The sequence below is a fragment of the Oncorhynchus mykiss genome, chromosome 17 (genome assembly GCF_013265735.2).
Source record: "Oncorhynchus mykiss isolate Arlee chromosome 17, USDA_OmykA_1.1, whole genome shotgun sequence".
Classification (NCBI taxonomy): Eukaryota; Metazoa; Chordata; class Actinopteri; order Salmoniformes; family Salmonidae; genus Oncorhynchus; species Oncorhynchus mykiss.
Genome location: NC_048581.1, coordinates 86,777,892 through 86,799,064, shown reverse-complemented (window position 1 = coordinate 86,799,064; position 21,173 = coordinate 86,777,892). Strand labels below are relative to the sequence as shown.

General features: G+C 46.0%; 2 protein-coding genes across 14 annotated transcripts; both read right to left on the bottom strand.

The window, feature by feature from the left end:
• Positions 1-1,183: 1,183 nt before the first annotated feature.
• LOC110494796 (poly(rC)-binding protein 2) lies at positions 1,184-17,494 on the bottom strand. Of its 13 annotated transcripts, none has more exons than XM_036950882.1 (12): positions 17,167-17,494; positions 15,660-15,799; positions 14,239-14,295; positions 14,020-14,136; positions 13,567-13,698; positions 12,632-12,766; positions 12,372-12,446; positions 11,643-11,684; positions 9,270-9,369; positions 8,815-8,876; positions 8,351-8,520; positions 1,184-2,559 (listed from the first exon to the last, which is right to left on the bottom strand). In XM_036950882.1, exons 2-12 carry the CDS (start codon positions 15,726-15,728, stop codon positions 2,523-2,525), a joined length of 996 nt encoding a protein of 331 aa, XP_036806777.1. In that variant the 5' UTR covers positions 15,729-15,799; positions 17,167-17,494; the 3' UTR covers positions 1,184-2,522. The 13 variants fall into 13 exon arrangements, with proteins under 13 accessions (XP_036806777.1, XP_036806778.1, XP_036806781.1 ...); XM_036950883.1 differs by having other exon boundaries at positions 8,815-8,870; XM_036950886.1 differs by having other exon boundaries at positions 8,815-8,870; positions 9,270-9,342.
• Positions 17,495-17,705: 211 nt separating this feature from the next.
• On the bottom strand, positions 17,706-20,021 carry prr13 (proline rich 13). Its single transcript, NM_001195175.2, is given in 4 exon segments — positions 17,706-18,183; positions 18,994-19,508; positions 19,613-19,661; positions 19,960-20,021. Coding segments are annotated over 3 exon segments (576 nt in total). The 5' UTR covers positions 19,629-19,661; positions 19,960-20,021; the 3' UTR covers positions 17,706-18,138.
• Between the last annotated feature and the right edge of the window lie 1,152 nt (positions 20,022-21,173).

Genomic DNA, 21,173 nt, shown 5'->3' with positions numbered 1-21,173 from the left:
TGAGGCTCAGATCAAAGGGACTTATCACCCATAGAAACAGAATCTAAATGGATTCTAGTTCTATGACATCACCACCACTCACCTATCTATCCATCTCTATGGAAACTATCCAACTCAACAGCAACAGATGAGTTTGTTCCTAACTAGTTACCTGGCAACTAGTTAGTTCCCTGTCAACTAAAGGTTGCATCCCGATTCTCCACCCTTCCCTAAATGTGCACTTGTTCATTTCCGTTCATGGATTGAAAAGGAAAGGACTGGATTAAGAAATATGGTGGAAACCCCCATCAACCAGACCAATTTTTTGTTTTGATCCACAGGGAGGAGTGTGAAAGTGTAAACTTGGGCAGAACTGGGACACAATAGAGGCCCATGTTTGAACAGTCTCCATTAAATCCTCTGTAGCATTGAGGATTCCACTCCAACTTCACAGTCCACTCTATCGGGATGACTCAGCAGGTTCCATTTGATAAGCTATAAAATGGCAGCTCCTTAATATATTAAGGTTTTATAGTGTTTCTTTTGAATGTTCTGATCTCAGAATGTATTCTGTCCCATCAAGTCAAGCATTAACTTCATTAACTACTAGGTCTTATGCTGAATGACATCCAGACAGATGTCATCAAACGGATAAATAATTCATCATTTTGTTGCCAATACAGCAAAAAGATCAATGCCCTCTGGTGACTGGAGAAATAGAGGGTCATTCTTGTATGTTTTCAAATTAGCCTGGTCCCAGATCTGTTTATTAGTATCGTCTTACTAACTCCTATGGTCATTGTCAGGAACACCAACGTTTGGCAAGAGCGGTACAAACAGATCTGTGATCAGGCTCGTTTCCGTAATGCTGAATCAAAAAACAGACTCCTACTTTATAAAAAAGATAGAAAAAAAAAGAACTGTTTGTTTTATATTGCATTATGTATTGTATCTGTGTACAATAAATATATTTAAGAAGCAAATTAAGAAATAAATAAAACGACTCACTGTTCAAAAACTGGCAATGTTTCAGTTCTGGTTATTAATGCAGAATGATTTTTATAAAAGTGTAGCAGAGACCATTCCAGATAACCGAATGCATAGAGTAGAATAATGGGTCGTTGTGAAATGGAAATAACCTTTATGAAGTATATTTGTCAACCCCACACACACACACACAATGAAGCAACACAAAGACAGAGAATTTGAAGTTTGAGCATTTCACATCTTTATTTCTGTAGTTTATTTTAACAATGTGGTGGCACCCAGGTCTACAGTCTTTCCAAAAACGTGCACAAAAGATTTATTTCCTGCAAATAATAAAAAATAAATTCTGACTTCAGCAAAGAGCAGGAAACTAGTGTTAACCAATTTAAAAAACACCCTTTTCTTTGTCTTAGTTACAGCTTAATAACGATCATCCATAATATTAGTTTCAGCTTAATAACGATCATTCATAATATATCTTAGTTTCTCTCCTCACACTTAGACACACACGCCTGTCATTATTCAGGATTCGATCCCCTTTGGTAGTTAAAAAATAATAATTTCCTCCGTTTAAAACAAATATTGCAACTTTTTTGTTTGTTTGTGGTATTATCTTTAAAGAAAAATGAGGATCGTCCTCGCTGCTTCCTAGCCCCTCGAGCAGAACCCCAACAACCTTCCAAACCCCAGCAAAAATAGTCGGCATCCCAAATGGCACCCTCATTACGTTAACAGTGCACCACATAGGAACTAGTGTGCAATTTGGGACACATACTGAACATGACACGGGGTAAAAAGGAAGATAGAAAAATAGGAATGACAAGGAAACAAAAAAAAAGGTGTAAGGTGAAATGTGTTTGTACGTGTTTGTTTTTTTAAAGTATTTTCCATTAATGCTAGTACTGTTAAGAGATATTTGTCATACCCAAAGCACCAGTAGTGACGACAACACAAGCTCCGTGTTTCCCCCGTTTGGTGACCAACATTAAATCAAGGTGAGTTTCTGTAGATATTCAATGAATAAATGACTAGGGGGGTTTAAATATGCAAAAAAACAGTCCATTTATTTTTTATTTTAGATGCTTTTATTTGTTTTTCCTTTTCATTTTTAAAGAAAAAAAAAACTACCTTTTACAGAATTAAACCTTCAGATTATTCTCCTCTATCTAGTCTTTTGCGACAGTGTAAAGACAGACAAGGAGAGCTTTCACCCCCCCCCCCCCCCCCCCCCCCTCCACCACCACCCCAAAAAAAAATAAAACTAAGAATAAATCATTAAAACTTTCAACACGGACTCAAAGGGACTTAAAAACCAAATCGTTTTCTTCAAAAAAACAGCGAATGCAGATAAATTATTATTATTTTAAAATGGGTGGTGTGATTTTTAAATGACCCCCCCCCAAAAAAGGTAAAACTATGTTGGGATAGTTGCATTGACCACTAAAGGAGAGAGCTGAGTGATGGAACGATGAGTGGTAGAAGGTAAAATGTGTGTGTGTGGGGGGGGGGGGGGGGGGGGGGTTAGTGCAGATCACATCTATGCAGAGCCTGTTCTATCAGTTGGTCGCCAGTCCTGTTGCTTCAGATGAGAGCCTGGAGAGACACACATTGAGAGATCGAAGGGGGAGAGAATAAGCCAAGCTGTGCGTTTCAAATTCAGACCAGACACGATAAAAACAATTTAAAACAATTTAAAAAACTTTTACAAACTCACCGAAGGGTCTTACAATGCAAAACATCTACCCAAAAGAAACAACCCCCCCCCCCCCCCTCTGTTGATTAAAATATCAAAATCAGCTGAGAGGATCCCGTTTCCTTGACATCACATGCAAATGCTAACAACTCATTCAACTTCTTTCCTATCCTCTGAATTGTTGTCGCTGACTTCTTCTGCCCAGTACTAAAGGATTGTAAAACAGTGATGAGCAGCATTTGGAGCTGGCCATGCAGTAGGTCTATGGCTCGATTCAATCACTCTAAACTACTTTAGTTACGAAGACATCCATTTCCTGAAGTCATATAGAGGTCCAATGACCCAAAATGAGGGTGATTTAAATGAGATAACATGTGATCCTCGAGGATAAACTATTAAAGTGAGCATGACACCCAGTGAGACTACTTCAACATGTTGCACTAAATATGTTCAATCAAGGATATCAGCGATATGATAAACAGTTTACAACAAATGTAACTAGCTACCACACATATTACCCAGGTATGGCAAAGTTCATATTCCGATCTTTTCCTCAGAATAAATGAAACCCAGTTTGAGATCTCAATATAAAGAGGACGGTGAGAGGTGTTACCTGAGCTTACAGAAAGAAGAGAAACCCAACAACGAGATGTTAGTCAATAAGTCAGTCTGAGAACAGAGCTGATGCAGAGTGTCTTTAGATAGAAAGAACAGGGACTCTAGAGTCCTTTGGTGAAGGTGACAAAACCAAGCAGTGGATGGGGACGAGACCTCAGGCCATATCTGGGCATTTAGCTTTTTTTGTGTGTGTGGCTTTTTCCATTTGATTATTATTATTTTTTTTAACTTTAAAGTTAAGAAGCATGATGCACAGCCAGGTACAACGGTAGAGCAAAGACCCAGTACAGACAACACTAAGCTTGACTACATCCCAAATAGCACCCTATTGCGCATAGGGCCATGGTCAAAAGTAGAGCACTATACAGGAAGTGTCATTTGGGACGTACTTCATGTCTGTAGTGTTAGTAAGGGGAAAGCCTTCGCCTCTTAGACTTGGAACCCGGCTCTGGGGAGAGCTTTGGCTCAGGATTGGCTGAGTGGAGGGCCAGGAGGGGGAGGGGCTTAAGACTGAGCAGACTGGAGACACAGGGGATAGTAGGGGAGTCAGAGGAGGGAGTGTCTGGAGGAACCAACAAGGACAGAGAGATGGAGGAAGGGGGCGCCAAACAGGAGGAAGAAGAGGAGGAGGAGGAAGAAGCAGTAGAGGAAGTAGCAGCAGGAGAGGAGGTGGTAGTGGTGGAGAGAAGAGGAGGGCAGAGGAGGCTGGTGCTGTGGGTCTGTTCGGGGTTCGAGGAGGAGGGTTTAGAGGACTCTACGCTGTAGAAACAACAGAGACAAGGAAAAAGAGGGACAGTCGGGACGGGTTACAGGGAAGGCTGGTGAGTATGAAGGGAGAGATGAGGGGTGGGGGGGACAGACTGACAGTCAGGGGAGGGAGGGGGAAACAGACTGACAGTCAGGGGAGGGAGGGGGAAACAGACTGACAGTCAGGGGAGGGAGGGGGAAACAGACTGACAGTTAGGGGGGGAACAGACTGACAGTCAGGGGAGGGAGGGGGAAACAGACTGACAGTCAGGGGAGGGAGGGGGAAACAGACTGACAGTTAGGGGAGGGAGACAGGCAGTCAGTTGAACACAAACACATTGTACTGTGTGACAGACTGACAGTCAGGGGAGGGAGGGGGGAAACAGACTGATAGTCAGGGGAGGGAGGGGGAAACAGACTGACAGTTAGGGGAGGGAGACAGACTGACAGTCAGGGGAGGGAGAGGGAAACAGACTGACAGTCAGGGGAGGGAGGGGGGAAACAGACTGATAGTCAGGGGAGGGAGGGGGAAACAGACTGACAGTTAGGGGAGGGAGGGGGAAACAGACTGACAGTTAGGGGAGGGAGGGGGAAACAGACTGACAGTTAGGGGAGGGAGACAGACTGACAGTCAGGGGAGGGAGAGGGAAACAGACTGACAGTTAGGGGAGGGAGGGGGAAACAGACTGACAGTTAGGGGAGGGAGACAGACTGACAGTCAGGGGAGGGAGAGGGAAACAGACTGACAGTTAGGGGAGGGAGGGGGAAACAGACTGACAGTTAGGGGAGGGAGACAGACTGACAGTCAGGGGAGGGAGAGGGAAACAGACTGACAGTCAGGGGAGGGAGGGGGAAACAGACTGATAGTCAGGGGAGGGAGGGGGAAACAGACTGACAGTTAGGGGAGGGAGGGGGAAACAGACTGACAGTTAGGGGAGGGAGACAGACTGACAGTCAGGGGAGGGAGAGGGAAACAGACTGACAGTCAGGGGAGGGAGGGGGGAAACAGACTGATAGTCAGGGGAGGGAGGGGGAAACAGACTGACAGTTAGGGGAGGGAGACAGGCAGTCAGTTGAACACAAACACATTGTACTGTGTGACAGACTGACAGTCAGGGGGGGAACAGACTGACAGTCAGGGGAGGGAGGGGGAAACAGACTGACAGTCAGGGGAGGGAGGGGGAAACAGACTGACAGTTAGGGGAGGGAGACAGACTGACAGTCAGGGGAGGGAGAGGGAAACAGACTGACAGTTAGGGGAGGGAGGGGGAAACAGACTGACAGTTAGGGGAGGGAGACAGACTGACAGTCAGGGGAGGGAGAGGGAAACAGACTGACAGTTAGGGGAGGGAGGGGGAAACAGACTGACAGTTAGGGGAGGGAGACAGACTGACAGTCAGGGGAGGGAGAGGGAAACAGACTGACAGTCAGGGGAGGGAGGGGGAAACAGACTGATAGTCAGGGGAGGGAGGGGGAAACAGACTGACAGTTAGGGGAGGGAGGGGGAAACAGACTGACAGTTAGGGGAGGGAGACAGACTGACAGTCAGGGGAGGGAGAGGGAAACAGACTGACAGTCAGGGGAGGGAGGGGGGAAACAGACTGATAGTCAGGGGAGGGAGGGGGAAACAGACTGACAGTTAGGGGAGGGAGACAGGCAGTCAGTTGAACACAAACACATTGTACTGTGTGACAGACTGACAGTCAGGGGGGGAACAGACTGACAGTTAGGGAGGGGATGAGGGGGGGGGGGGGGGGGGACAGACTGACAGTCAGGGGAGGGAGGGGGAAACAGACTGACAGTCAGGGGAGGGAGACAGGCAGTCAGTTGAACACAAACACATTGTACTGTGTGACAGACTGACAGTCAGGGGGGGAACAGACTGACAGTTAGGGAGGGGATGAGGGGGGGGGGGGGGACAGACTGACAGTCAGGGGAGGGAGGGGGGAAACAGACTGACAGTCAGGGGAGGGAGGGGGAAACAGACTGACAGTCAGGGGAGGGAGGGGGGAAACAGACTGACAGTCAGGGGAGGGAGGGGGAAACAGACTGACAGTTAGGGGGGGAACAGACTGACAGTTAGGGGGGAAACAGACTGACAGTCAGGGGAGGGAGGGGGGAAACAGACTGACAGTCAGGGGAGGGAGGGGGAAACAGACTGACAGTTAGGGGAGGGAGACAGGCAGTCAGTTGAACACAAACACATTGTACTGTGTGACAGACTGACAGTCAGGGGGGGAACAGACTGACAGTCAGGGGAGGGAGGGGGAAACAGACTGACAGTCAGGGGAGGGAGGGGGAAACAGACTGACAGTCAGGGGAGGGAGGGGGGAAACAGACTGACAGTCAGGGGAGGGAGGGGGAAACAGACTGACAGTTAGGGGGGGAACAGACTGACAGTTAGGGGGGAAACAGACTGACAGTCAGGGGAGGGAGGGGGGAAACAGACTGATAGTCAGGGGAGGGAGGGGGAAACAGACTGACAGTTAGGGGAGGGAGACAGGCAGTCAGTTGAACACAAACACATTGTACTGTGTGACAGACTGACAGTCAGGGGGGGAACAGACTGACAGTTAGGGAGGGGATGAGGGGGGGGGGGGGGACAGACTGACAGTCAGGGGAGGGAGGGGGGAAACAGACTGACAGTCAGGGGAGGGAGGGGGAAACAGACTGACAGTCAGGGGAGGGAGGGGGGAAACAGACTGACAGTCAGGGGAGGGAGGGGGAAACAGACTGACAGTTAGGGGGGGAACAGACTGACAGTTAGGGGGGAAACAGACTGACAGTCAGGGGAGGGAGGGGGGAAACAGACTGACAGTCAGGGGAGGGAGGGGGAAACAGACTGACAGTTAGGGGAGGGAGACAGGCAGTCAGTTGAACACAAACACATTGTACTGTGTGACAGACTGACAGTCAGGGGGGGAACAGACTGACAGTCAGGGGAGGGAGGGGGGAAACAGACTGACAGTTAGGGGAGGGAGGGGGGAAACAGACTGACAGTTAGGGGAGGGAGGGGGGAAACAGACTGACAGTTAGGGGAGGGAGACAGGCAGTCAGTTGAACACAAACACATTGTACTGTGTGACAGACTGACAGTCAGGGGGGGAACAGACTGACAGTTAGGGAGGGGATGAGGGGGGGGGGGGGGGAACAGACTGATAGTTAGGGGAGGGAGGGGGGGAGACAGACTGACAGTTAGGGGAGGGAGGGGGGAAACAGACTGACAGTTAGGGGAGGGAGGGGGGAAACAGACTGACAGTTAGGGGAGGGAGGGGGGGAGACAGACTGACAGTTAGGGGAGGGAGGGGGGAAACAGACTGATAGTTAGGGGAGGGAGGGGGGGAGACAGACTGACAGTTAGGGGAGGGAGGGGGGAAACAGACTGACAGTTAGGGGAGGGAGGGGGGAAACAGACTGACAGTTAGGGGAGGGAGACAGGCAGTCAGTTGAACACAAACACATTGTACTGTGTGACAGACTGACAGTCAGGGGGGGAACAGACTGACAGTTAGGGAGGGGATGAGGGGGGGGGGGGGGAAACAGACTGACAGTTAGGGGGGGGAGGGGGACAGTCTGATAGACAAGGCAAAAGGACAACTAGGCATAGCAGCCGTCAGTGAGGACATGGGAAGATGACATCATTACAAGTCTGACTCATGTTTCTAGAGACAGTGTGCGTATTTGAGACAGACAATGTTGCAGCCGGACTGCACAGAGTCGCTGAACTACAAATCACCTTGAATCCCAAATAGCTACTCATTATGTGATCAAGATGAATGATTGTGTTCACTGTCTTGTTTTAAACCGATGCCCTCAAAACACACTGAAGTATTCAGCAGAGAGCCAGTACAATAACAGTACATGATATAGAGGTTGGTGTTAGGCTAGGCGGTCAGTCGAACACAAACACATTGTACTGTATTACTGGGAGGCGCCCAAATGTCAACGGCCCAAGTACAGTGGTGCGGAGTGGTGGGTTGATACCAGAAAGGGCCTGGTAGAATACTGGGTTACTATAGTTCTGGAGAGCTGCAGGCTTCTGTTCCAACTCAGCTCTGTGTTAGTTAGTGTTGGGCCAGATCAAAAGCCTGCTCCACCAACCAAGAGCAGAAACTAAAAGTCAAGAATGTCCCAGAACCCAAAGACCACCGGTTGGAGGATTCCCGGGACCAGGAGGGACCATGCAGGAAGTCCTCCAACGGGGAAACAGACATCCTAGGAATTTTGGGGAACGTTTCTGGAATTTTGCAACGGCCAAGTCAATCTCTCTCTCTCTCTCTAGGAATAACAGATTTGGTATTTGATCTAACTGATGTTGTGTCTGACCTGGCGTTGATGAGGTACTCTGCCAGGCTGATGGAGGCAGCAGAACCAGTGATGGTGACCTGTCTGTCTGCGGAGCCATCCACGGGGTTGGCGATCTTTATCTGGGCACCCGACATCTGGCGGATCTCATTGATCTTAGAACCCTGGCGACCGATTATGCAGCCAATCAACTAGAGGGAGGGGAGGAACAGGAAATCAGTTAAGCCAATCAACTAGAGGGAGGGGAGGAACAGGAAATCAGTTAAGCCAATCAACTAGAAAGAGGGAGAAAACCAGGTAGTCAGTTAAGCCAATCAACTAGAGGGAGGGGAGGAACAGGAAATCAGTTAAGCCAATCAACTAGAAAGAGGGAGAAAACCAGGTAGTCAGTTAAGCCAATCAACTAGGATGGATTTGATTGACAGTTTGAACTGCCCAACCACTTAAAATGGGCGGGTCAGAGTCGTCACTGTGGAAATACTTACATCATTTGGAATGGTCATCTCATGGGAGCTGGTCTGGGCAGACGCATCCATCCCTCCTAAATCAACAAGACAAAAATACAACAATGTATAAATAAACAGCCAGGACCAAGAGGAACGTGGGACTATTCATTATATTTAAAACACTGTTAATGTGGTGGCATGTTCATTGAAACAAAATGTTAAAAAACAGGAGGTGAAGCCTTCATCAAGGAGTTTGTTTCTATCAGGGCGACACACGAACGATGGCCTTATAACAGCCAAAACATTGGTCTTTCACACCTGTTGCCTTCATTAATAAAACTGTGTTTTTTTTTTTAAAGCATCAAATATCTTGAGTGAAACCTATTGCTGATCTCATTTTGGTCCCAACACACCAGTTCTGGGCGCAGTGGTTTACGGAACCTTTAAAAAAAACGTTATTTCTACAAGCGATTGTATCGTCAAGTCCCTAGTACCTTGGAACCCCGTGTTGTTGGGGCCCATGGGAAAGGGGCTCTGCTGCATGGCCAGCTGGTGGAGCTTGGTGAGCTGTGGAGAGATAGAGGCAGAGGAAGACTGTGAGGGTAAGAGATGGGGCAGGGGGCGGGGGGGGGGGAGAGAAATGGAAAAAGAAGCATGGTCAGTACAGTACAGAAACCATTTCATTCATCCAGACATGTATAATAGTAGATGAGGTCGTGCTCATTGGGTACCAAACGGCATAAAACAGGGACAAGAGCAACACCTACGTGAGAATACTGTTCATCGACTACAGCTCAGCGTTCAACACCATGGTGCCCTCCAAGCTCAACACTACGCTAAGGACCCTGGGACTAAACACCTCCCTCTGCAACTGGATCCTGGACTTCTCGACATGTCCAATAAGAAATGCTAATTTACTATTGGCAAAACCTTTTTTTGCCTATAGTTGCGATGCATAACCTAGTGAACAAGAGCCAGTTGTCTTGACCAGTTAGCGCATTTTATCCTCAAACTGTTGCTCTAAAATGGACGATTGTTGCGTGGCTTGGGGAATCATTCTATTCATTTATACCCCATGGTCTTTCCACTGCAGCTTAGGATAACTCGGGACTGCGTTTGGAATGGTTTCTTACAGTCTTCTGGCGGATGGATAGGACAGAACGTATGTAGTCTCTCTCTCTCTCCTGGGTCCCGACCAAAACCAACCAGGCATAATCAACACAGTATCACCGAGGCAGTAATACAAGGCTCATCCTGAACTAACACCTTCCTAAACCCATAGTGATATGCTGAGGTGGTGAGCTGTCAATACACCAGCAAAACTGAGAGGATAGGTAGAGTAGAGACGGTAGAGATGATAGGTAGAGTAGAGACGGAAGACAGGATAGGTAGAGTAGAGATGGAAGACAGGATAGGTAGAGTAGAGTAGAGATGGAAGACAGGATAGGTAGAGTAGAGTAGAGATGGAAGACAGGATAGGTAGAGTAGAGTAGAGATGGAAGACAGGATAGGTAGAGTAGAGATGGAGACAGGATAGGTAGAGTAGAGATGGAAGACAGGATAGGTAGAGTAGAGTAGAGATGGAAGACAGGATAGGTAGAGATGGAAGACAGGATAGGTAGAGTAGAGTAGAGATGGAAGACAGGATAGGTAGAGTAGAGTAGAGATGGAAGACAGGATAGGTAGAGTAGAGTAGAGATGGAAGACAGGATAGGTAGAGTAGAGTAGAGATGGAAGACAGGATAGGTAGAGTAGAGATGGAGACAGGATAGGTAGAGTAGAGATGGAGACAGGATAGGTAGAGTAGAGATGGAGACAGGATAGGTAGAGTAGAGATGGAGACAGGATAGGTAGAGGGATAGGTAGAGTAGAGATGGAAGACAGGATAGGTAGAGATGGAAGACAGGATAGGTAGAGTAGAGTAGAGATGGAAGACAGGATAGGTAGAGTAGAGTACAGATGGAGAATGGATAGGTAATGTAGAGTAGAGATGGAGACAGGATAGGTAGAGTAGAGTACAGATGGAAGACAGGATAGGTAGAGTAGGGTAGAGATGGTAGGTATGGCATGGTAGGCCAGGGAGGTTAGGGAACATATTGGAGGACAGTGAGAGTAGAGGAGGACATGGTAGATCAGGGAGGATAGGGAACATATTGGAGGACAGTGAGAGTAGAGGAGGACATGGTAGGTCTGGGAGGATAGGGAACATATTGGAGGACAGTGAGAGTAGAGGAGGACATGGTAGGTCTGGGAGGATAGGGAACATATTGGAGGACATGGTAGGTCTGGGAGGATGGGGAACATATTGGAGGACAGTGAGAGTAGAGGAGGACATGGTAGGTCTGGGAGGATAGGGAACATATTGGAGGACAGTGAGAGTAGAGGAGGACATGGTAGATCAGGGAGGATAGGGAACATATTGGAGGACAGTGAGAGTAGAGGAGGACATGGTAGGCCAGGGAACATATTGGAGGACAGTGAGAGTAGAGGAGGACATGGTAGATCAGGGAGGATAGGGAACATATTGGAGGACAGTGAGAGTAGAGGAGGACATGGTAGGTCTGGGAGGATAGGGAACATATTGGAGGACAGTGAGAGTAGAGGAGGACATGGTAGGTCTGGGAGGATAGGGAACATATTGGAGGACATGGTAGGTCTGGGAGGATGGGGAACATATTGGAGGACAGTGAGAGTAGAGGAGGACATGGTAGGTCTGGGAGGATAGGGAACATATTGGAGGACAGTGAGAGTAGAGGAGGACATGGTAGGTCTGGGAGGATAGGGAACATATTGGAGGACATGGTAGGTCTGGGAGGATAGGGACACAGGAAGCATCAATGGAAAGGTGACAACAGAACATCACTTACGTCTGGCTGGGGTATGGCATGTTGTCCTTGAACTGCGTACGCCTGAAACAACAACAACGTGTTCACAGGCATTCCATCAACATCTTGACACAGACACAAGAGCCACTTCCACACACACAGAGCATCTCAAATGGAACACTACTTCAAATCAAACTTTATTAGTCACGTGTGCCTATTACAACAGGTGTAGTAGACCGTAGTGAAATGCTTACTTCCAAACGCTTAACCAACAACGCAGTTACAATAAAATAAAAGTAACAAGTAATTAAAGAGTAGCAGTAAAATAACAATAGTGAGACTATACACAGGGGGGGGGGGGGGGGGGGGGACCGGTACAGAGTCAATGTGCGGGGGCACCGGTTAGTTGAGGTAATATGTACATGTGGGGAGAGTTATGAAAGTGACTATGAATATGCATGTGTAAAAGAGAGGGGGGACAATGCAAATTGTCTGGGTATCCATTTGATTAGATGTTCGGGAGTCTCATGGCTTAGGGGGGGGTAGACGATGTTTAGAAGCCTCTTGGACCTAGACTTGGCCCCCACCACCACCTCTGAACCCTCTTAATAAGTACATGAGTAGAGGAGGAGGATAACAGATCAACTGCACGTTGTTTTCTTCTCAAAGCAACCCCCCCGTCCCCCGTCCCCACCCCCCGTCCCCGTCCCCACCCCCCGTCCCCTTTCAGGCACCGGTAGTTTGAATGAAATAAAAATACATCAAACATACCTGTCCTCCAGCAAAGATGACCGGGGATCCTGAAGGTTTGGGTCGGTACGGGATGGTGACCCCCTTAGGGGGAGACTGTAGGACACACAAGGAGAGAAGGAGAGAAGGAGAATGGGTTCAATTCAACAACTGCTTTCAAACACGTTTGTAGAATTGAGCAAGAGATACTATTACTATTAAGAGAACGGAAGGGTAATTTCTTAACGAAGAAAATGTATATTTATGATGAATTAAATAGATGATCTGAGGATATTACTTACACTTACCTCGAGCATAACTACACAGATCTGCTTGACACACTCGATAATGGACTGAGGCGTCCCTGCGATGGTGATGGCCCGTTCTGTAGAGTTAGGAAGCATGTCCCCTGCCACCTGTACCTGAGCACCTGTCGACTAGAGAGGACAGACAGAGAGAGAGGACAGAGAGAGAGAGAGAGAGAGAGAGAGAGAGAGAGAGAGAGAGAGAGAGGACAGACAGAGAGAGAGAGAGGACAGACAGAGAGAGAGAGAGGACAGAGAGAGAGGACAGAGAGAGAGAGAGGTTGACTGGTCTGGACTTCATTTGCTACAATGTGCAAATAGCCTTGTAAGTTCAACAAAATAGTTGTATTGATTTTTGCCTTTTCACCTCCACGGATGATACTTTCCCCATACTTTGTTGTTTTTATGTTACTGATGGCTCCTCTAGCAGATAGAGCTCTACCCTGGTTTCTCTCTCTCTCCCTCCACCAGTGTTACTGACGGCTCCTCTAGCAGATAGAGAAACCAGGGTAGAGCCCTCTCTCTCCCTCCACCCACCAGTGTTTCTGACAGCTCCTCTAGCAGATAAGGCTCTACTGTAGTTTCTCTCTCCCTCCACCCACCAGTGTTACTGACAGCTCCTCTAGTAGACAGAAACCAGAGTAGAGCTCTCTCTCCCTCCATCCACCGGTGTTACTGGGAGAATTAATTGAATCCTTAAAGACATCTGCTAGGCAGCGAATAGGTCCCATAAGAATTAAAACATTTAGCGATTATAATCTGTCGGCGTTTTCGTTTTGCTTTAATATCTCTTTAAAATGTATTTTATACATGGCATTGATCATGTCCTTATTTTTAATTAAGATTCTATATAGCGATTGTGTTTCAAGTGATGATCAGGGGTCAGTTGATGGGATTCCATTCCACATCCTCCTTTATAGTCTACTACCAACCTCTCTTATTTCTTTGATCTTGCAGCCCCCCTTGCCGATGAGGGAGCCACACTGGCTGGCAGGCACCACGATGCGTAGGGTGACCGGGGGCTTGCTGGTGGCCGTGCTGTTCGTCATAGAGCTGCTGATGTCCTGGGGGAGACAAAAGGGGGGAGATTTAAAATAAATAAAATTGATTACTTAATCTCTAGCGCCACTTTTAACCACAATGGTCAATGGATATGAGGTGTTCAGTCACCGAGGACAACTAGAACTTGAAATACAAAAACAAGATAGTTAAAAACAATTTATATTAACTTCCCTTTTTCTTAAAAGAGCAGCTGAACACGTCTCCAGTCTGTTCATCTATCCTGCACCTTGGCTGGACTGAGGAAGCAACATCATATTTCCTACAGGTGCCATAACGACAAATGAACAGTCTGTCCGATCTAGTACAGTGTTACCGCAAGTTACCTCTTCCAGCTTTTCGATGATCATGGAGAATGCTTTGAAGATGGCGGTGGTGGGGCCTGCCAGAGTGATGATCCTCTCAGGACAGTTCCCCTCTGAGATGTTAATGCGAGCCCCGCTCTGGAAACCACAGGGGAGGAGACGAGAAATTAGGCAATGAGGAAACATGACTTTCTAGCGGCAGCATATGCACAAACAAAAAAACGTGTGTGTGCCTCTCACCTCTTCTCTCATCTTTTTCACAGATTCACCTTTCTTGCCGATGATGCTTCCGACTTCCTAAAAGAGAAAAACAGATGATTTAAAAAAATCATTCAAATCACGTGTCACATGTGCTGAATACAACAGGTAGACCTTACAGTGAAATGCTGAATACAACAGGTGTAGTAGACCTTACAGTGAAATGCTGAATACAACAGGTGTAGGTAGACCTTACAGTGAAATGCTGAATACAACAGGTGTAGGTAGACCTTACAGTGAAATGCTGAATACAACAGGTGTAGTAGACCTTACAGTGAAATGCTGAATACAACAGGTGTAGTAGACCTTACAGTGAAATGCTGAATACAACAGGTGTAGTAGACCTTACAGTGAAATGCTGAATACAACAGGTGTAGTAGACCTTACAGTGAAATGCTGAATACAACAGGTGTAGTAGACCTTACAGTGAAATGCTGAATACAACAGGTGTAGTAGACCTTACAGTGAAATGCCTACTTACAAGCCCTTGACCAAAAATGCAGTTAAGTATAAAAAATTGAATTTAAAAAAGGTATTTGGTAAACAATAGATAAGTTAAGTAGTGAGGCTATATACAGGGGGTACCGGTACCGAGTCAATGTGGAGGCTATATACAGGGGGTACCGGTACCGAGTCAATGTGGAGGCTATATACAGGTGGCACCGGTACAGAGTTAATGTGGAGTCTATATACAGGGGGTACCGGTACAGAGTCAATGTGGAGTCTATATACAGGGGGTACCAGTACAGAGTCAATGTGGAGGCTATATACAGGGGGTACCAGTACAGAGTCAATGTGGAGGCTATATACAGGGGGTACCAGTACAGAGTCAATGTGGAGGCTATATACAGGGGGTACCGGTACAGAGTCAATGTGGAGGCTATATATATACAGGGGGTACCAGTACAGAGTCAATGTGGAGGCTATATACAGGGGGTACCAGTACAGAGTCAATGTGGAGGCTATATACAGGGGGTACCAGTACAGAGTCAATGTGGAGGCTATATACAGGGGGTACCGGTACAGAGTCAATGTGCAGGGGCACCTGTTAGTCAGGCTAATTGAGGTAGTATGTACATGTAGGTATAGTTAAAGTGAGTATGATAAACAGAGTTGCAGTGTAAAAGAGGATCACGTGGACCATTAATAGGGGTGGTTTGGCGAACCATGTTTAAATGGGTCTGAGAGCTGAAGACTTGTGTTTGCTCCCCGAGCTTTAATGTCTAAGAGGCTTTAGCTCAGTGGGCCAAAACATTCTAGTTTACACCCTGCTGTCACCTGCTCTGGGCGGTCACACACAGTGCCCGTGCATCAGCAATCGAAAGGTCATGGTGGACATTGCCTAGCCTTTATCTCTGCGGGCTAACACTCAAGTCACACCTTATGCGAGCGGTCCCACTCACCTTGCCGTGCATCAGCAACCGAATGGTGAGGGTGACATTGAGTCCTCCTTCAATCACACCGGAGTCCATAATTAGTACTGGATGGGAGAAGTTGTAGTTCAAGGGTCAAAACTGGGGGTCTTTGGTCACAAAGATGGGATCTGGAGTTCGGGCAAGAGAACAGCAAGACATATTAGAATAGTGCATAGGATGAAGAGTATAGGGCTGAGGGACAAGCAGGAGAACAATTGAGTATAGAATGTGAGATCGGTGAACAGACTAGAATAGCTGGGTTTTTGGTTTTTACCCATCAGCCTTTTCACACTAACACCAAATAGCTAGCTAGCTTGCTATTGATCTCAAGAAACTTGATAGCATATTACGGTTTACAAGGGGGTTTCTTAAACTATGGGTAGGAAACACAAAGTGGGCATGTAAGAGGTGGGGCACGAGTTACGAGAATACATCTATAAATCACACGCCATTTATTTTTTCCCCATTTGGGTCATGGGAGTACGTTACATTTTTAAATTGGGTCTAGAGCTGAAATAATTGAAGGACCCCCCCTGTTTGACAAGTAAAAAACATCAAAATAATGCCAGATTTATTTTAGCAACAGCAGCTTTTAGTTCTAAAACGGATTGCCATGATTATAAAGAGGGGAAATAAATGAATATGCAAAAACAAGAATGTAGTCAAGTATCTGAACTCCATGGTAGGATCGTGTGGAGTTGAGATATGATTGGCAAAAAAGAATGGGGCCTTCTAGTGTGAGGCTGTTGCACGCATGATTATTATTAGTACTATATCATGATTCATGCACAGTAACTTGCCTTTAGGCTAAAAGTAACAATCTAACTTCGTTAGAGTGGTCATCATAGCAATGATTCATGTTCACGTGCATCTTTAAGTTCGCTAGTAACTTAGCACATTGCTGGCGAGAGATACATTTCGCTGGCTAGCATGTTAGGCTAACTAACAAGCTGGTTAATAGTCCCCCCCATGAGTGAATCCCGAGCGAAACAAACTTGCTGTTCAAGTTCGTGAATTAATAGACAATGTGTTCGATTACTTGGCTGCAATGAATTCAATTTCACTCATAAATAGATGGGTGCAGTTGAGCCTCACCGGCCGGCGCCCTCCGTGCTAGCTTCATGACCTAGCATAGCATACTAATTGGGTGGCTAGCATCCGTGTGTGGAGCATGTGGAGCTATATCGTTTGAATGACTGTCCATTTGACATTCACGCAAGCAATTTTTTAAAGAATATACATCGGTTTCATATTGGCTACACACACCCTAACACTGATAATTTACAAATAAACACGCGTAAATAGCAACCAAATGACTGATAAATCATCTCGTGCTGGCTTTATTATGAGCTGCGTGCAAGTACTGCGGCCTGGCAAATCCACGTGAAGCCTGGCTGTGCGTGCTACCAGCTAGCCAGATGCAAGATGCGGTGTGCGTTTCTTTACATTTTATTGCACACGTATATATAGAGAGAGATATATGAAATGTTCTTACCTGATCCGTGTTTTGAGATGTGTTGTCGGGGGGAGGGTGGGGTAGAAGGGGAGAGGTTCGGGAGGGTAGAAACCCAGGGGAGAGTTTTAAAAGGATTCGGGGAAGAGGGAAGAGTGATAGCGTGAGATCGGGCGCTCCACTGCTTTACACAAAGACAACAGAAGTAGAAGGTCTGAACTTCCCCCTTTCACCGAACCCTCCCACAGCCACGATAAACCCGCCTATCTGGTTACAAAGAAACTAACTGCGCACAAAGTTACAGTAGGTAAGGTTAAATGTGACGTTCCGAAGCTATGCACGTTCCAATTAGCTGTTACAATGTAACCAACTACTCGATAATCTACATTGGAATTGTTACAGTATCACTTCAAGGTAAAAAAAAATAATAATAATGTGTTCACGTGGATACAAACGTAGCCAATATTTGTCTCTGTCAGAGCTGAAATATTAAGTCAAACCGATACATTTTGTGATGTAAATACAATACTTTTAAAAAAAATCAACCAATCCAGTATTAAAATAAATATTTATTTGGTTTATTTTTTTTTTCTTACTGGGGAAATTCCACACATCTCGCTCACTCGCTCAGCTATAGCCTATATATTATTTATAGTTGGAACTATAATCAACCATTTGAAATATTACTTATCACCAGTGTAAAGGCATAATATTATACATTATAGTGCGTATCCTCATGGCTGTGCACACATTCATAGGCCCTATATCCCTAAAATGTTAAGACTGTGAAGGCATAATTGTGTTCATTATACATACTTTTGTTACAGTGTTATACAATTAATATTCAAATCATTTTCCAATCAATTTTTCCCCATTCTTAATAATAGTCCCCCCCCCCCATCCTAACACGTTCCTTTAACCTCATTGCAATTTAGGTAGAAGAAGAAGAGGCCATTTTTCCCCATTTAAATCAAGGATGTCTTTCTGACACTGTGTTGGATGTTGTTGGTGACATCACTCCTCGTCGCTGCTGCTGCTGCTGCTACTGCTTGAAGAGTGCTGGGGGGAAAAAACATGAACATTTAGGTCACTTAGCAGACTCTCTTACCCACAGTGACTTACAGTCGGTTCATTCAACTAGGTTTAGACGACCACATAACAGTTGTAAGTTCATCAATAAAGAAGCTATCAGTGAAATCCGTGCTAGTAAGAGCTAGTACATGACAAGTTGTCTCGACGGCTGAATAAAGAAAGTAGGCGTCACTCACACAGCTCCACCGATGAAACAAGAACAAAATAGGTGGACAGAACCTCAGAAACCCAGAAATAAAATATTGCATCAGATGCTCAATTAAGTCCTGGGGGTAGACATTTTTAAAAGATACAGGCAGGGTGACAGCTCTACCCCCTCTCAGGCAAGCCTCACTCTCTCACAACAAAACAATAACATTTTTGACAGCAGGATGAGAAACGATATACTCAGACAAATAAACAAAAAGTTTGGTACACACACACACATGATTAGTTCTCAGGGCAAGAGCCTCGATTTCCAGTCTTCCTAGTCGTGTGATGAACAAAACTTGTGAGTATGTTAACGCAAAGCAAACAGGTCAGTACAAATACCTCAGAGGGGACCAGACTTAACTCAGAGTACACACAGCGGCTTGATCCCAAATGGCACCCTATAGCACTACTTATGACCTGGGCACTATAGGGAATAGGGTGCCAATTGGGAAGCACAGAGTGAGTCATGGTACCGTCAGTGGGAGGTACAGTCACCTGTCAACTGCACTCAAAATCCACAGACCCTCCCTGTTATTGATTGACACACAGACACACACAAACAAACAAACACAGAGAGACACCCACCTTCCTGTGGCCTCCATGATGCTTCAGGTGTTTGTCGGCTTTGTGCGCCTTCTTCCCCTTCGCCTTCTTCATTTTTTTGTGTGCCTTGTGTCCAGTGACTCCCATCCCGAATCCCGCCACACCCCCAGCCATGCCGGGATGCATGCCCCCGGGGTAGACTCCACCTGGATGGACCCCACCAGGGTAAGGCCCTGGGTGAACTCCTGGGTAACCAGGTGCACCTGGTCCAGCTGGATAAGGGTGTTGTCCTCCTGGGTATTGTCCGTAAGGCATGGATCCTGGAGGCATGGATGGATTCATACCAGGGGCCATACCAGGGGCCATACCGGGGGCCATACCGGGGGCCATACCGGGGGCCATACCGGGGGCCATACCAGGGGCCATACCAGGGGGATAAGCAGGGTTTGTGCCAGGTGCGTACATGGGGTTCTGGCCCTGAGGGTGTGCTGGGTTTGGACCAGAAGGGAATCCAGGGTTGTAGGCTGGGGGGAAGGCCGGGTTCTGGCCAGGGGGACCTGAACAGGATTTCATAAACGTTGTAATATATCCGACTGATATAACTTTGGCGATAACATGAAGATAGTTATGGCATAATATAGTATTAATATATTCTACCTACCTTGGTTAGGCCACATATTGTGTCCTGAATATGAAAAAGTGATGATCTCCTGGAAGAAACAAAAGTACTTTAAACAAACGAATAGCAGAAAGGTTAATTATATGCAACTTATTCATAGTCCAGTTATTATATAGCCTATTCTAATGATAGCAACATCGAGTATCACAACCACATTCCCACGATACACATAACATGAACAGGTTAGTTCACTATAGAGCTTGGCCAATTATAACAAAATATCGACAATTTACTATAAAATAATTTGATTCTATAAGAAATACTGTCGATTATCCTATGTAGATAACACATTTAATGCTTATCAACGATCTGCAGTTTGACTTTCATACCTGCGGTAGCTTCTTGATGTCGATCTGAGAAAGTTTCTCACGAATTCGTTGCTGTTTCTCTTCCGGATAGGGGTGTGACTAGTAAGGAAATACAATCCTCGGAATTGGCAAGCAAGCCCCGCCCGTCAATAAAATGTTACGTGTGCTCGCTCTCTCGCCAGTCTCTTCGATATTATTTATTGCGATGATGCGCTTGTATCGTTGGTAATGGATAGGTAAACACACCTAGGGAATTCAACTCAACAATACTGATTTGTAGGCTATTGCACAATTGGACATTAGAGTCAAATGGATTTCAATAGGGTACTGTATGTGCGTAAACGTGTCGTAAAATATGTGCTTATCATCAGACAACCCCATAACATGTAGGTGTGCAGTATGCGAACACAACTCTATGGGTAGGCCTAATGGACAGAATGCGTAAATGTGTCGTAAAAGATGTGCTTGTTGTCAGACAAACCCATAACATAATGAACATACGTGCTAAAGTAATATGCGAGAAGACAACATATGACGCGTAGACAAAGTTCCGATTCTGCAGTCTTGAAGAAATGTAGAAGATGCCATAGCGCCCAAAAAAATGAGCAGTGTTTCAATCGAATTGGGTTTCTCAATGTCTAGGCTATTGCAGTGATTTGGTCCCTTTATTGTACTGTATATATTTTTAAGGGAAAGATCTAGTCAGTTGTACAACTGAATGCCTTCAACTGAAATGTTTCTTCCGCATTTAACCCAACCCCTCTGAGTCAGAGGGGTTGGGTTTGGGTTAACTGGTGGGTTAACTGCCTTGCTCAGGGGCAGAACGACATATTCTTACATTGTCAGCTCGGGGATTGGAGCTAGCAACCTTTCGGTTACTGGCCCAACGCTCTAACCACTAGCTAGTTTACCTGCCGCCCCTCCTCACCAAGGTAAAATGTGTTTTATATAGGATATTCGGATTTCTCTTATCTATAGATATTGAACATGGGCTATGAGATGGTATATTCTGAATCAGGGTGGATGTAGAAAAATCCACACCTTTTTTTAATACTTTTTAAAATAATAAGATTTCTGTTTTTTAAATATTCAAAAGCTCCTAGACAAAGTGTGCCATAACTATGAAAACTATTCACTACATGGCCAAAAGTATGTGGACACCCTTTCAAATTAGTTGGATTCAGCTATTTCAGCCACACCCATTGCTGACCGGTGTATAAAATCGAGAGAACAGC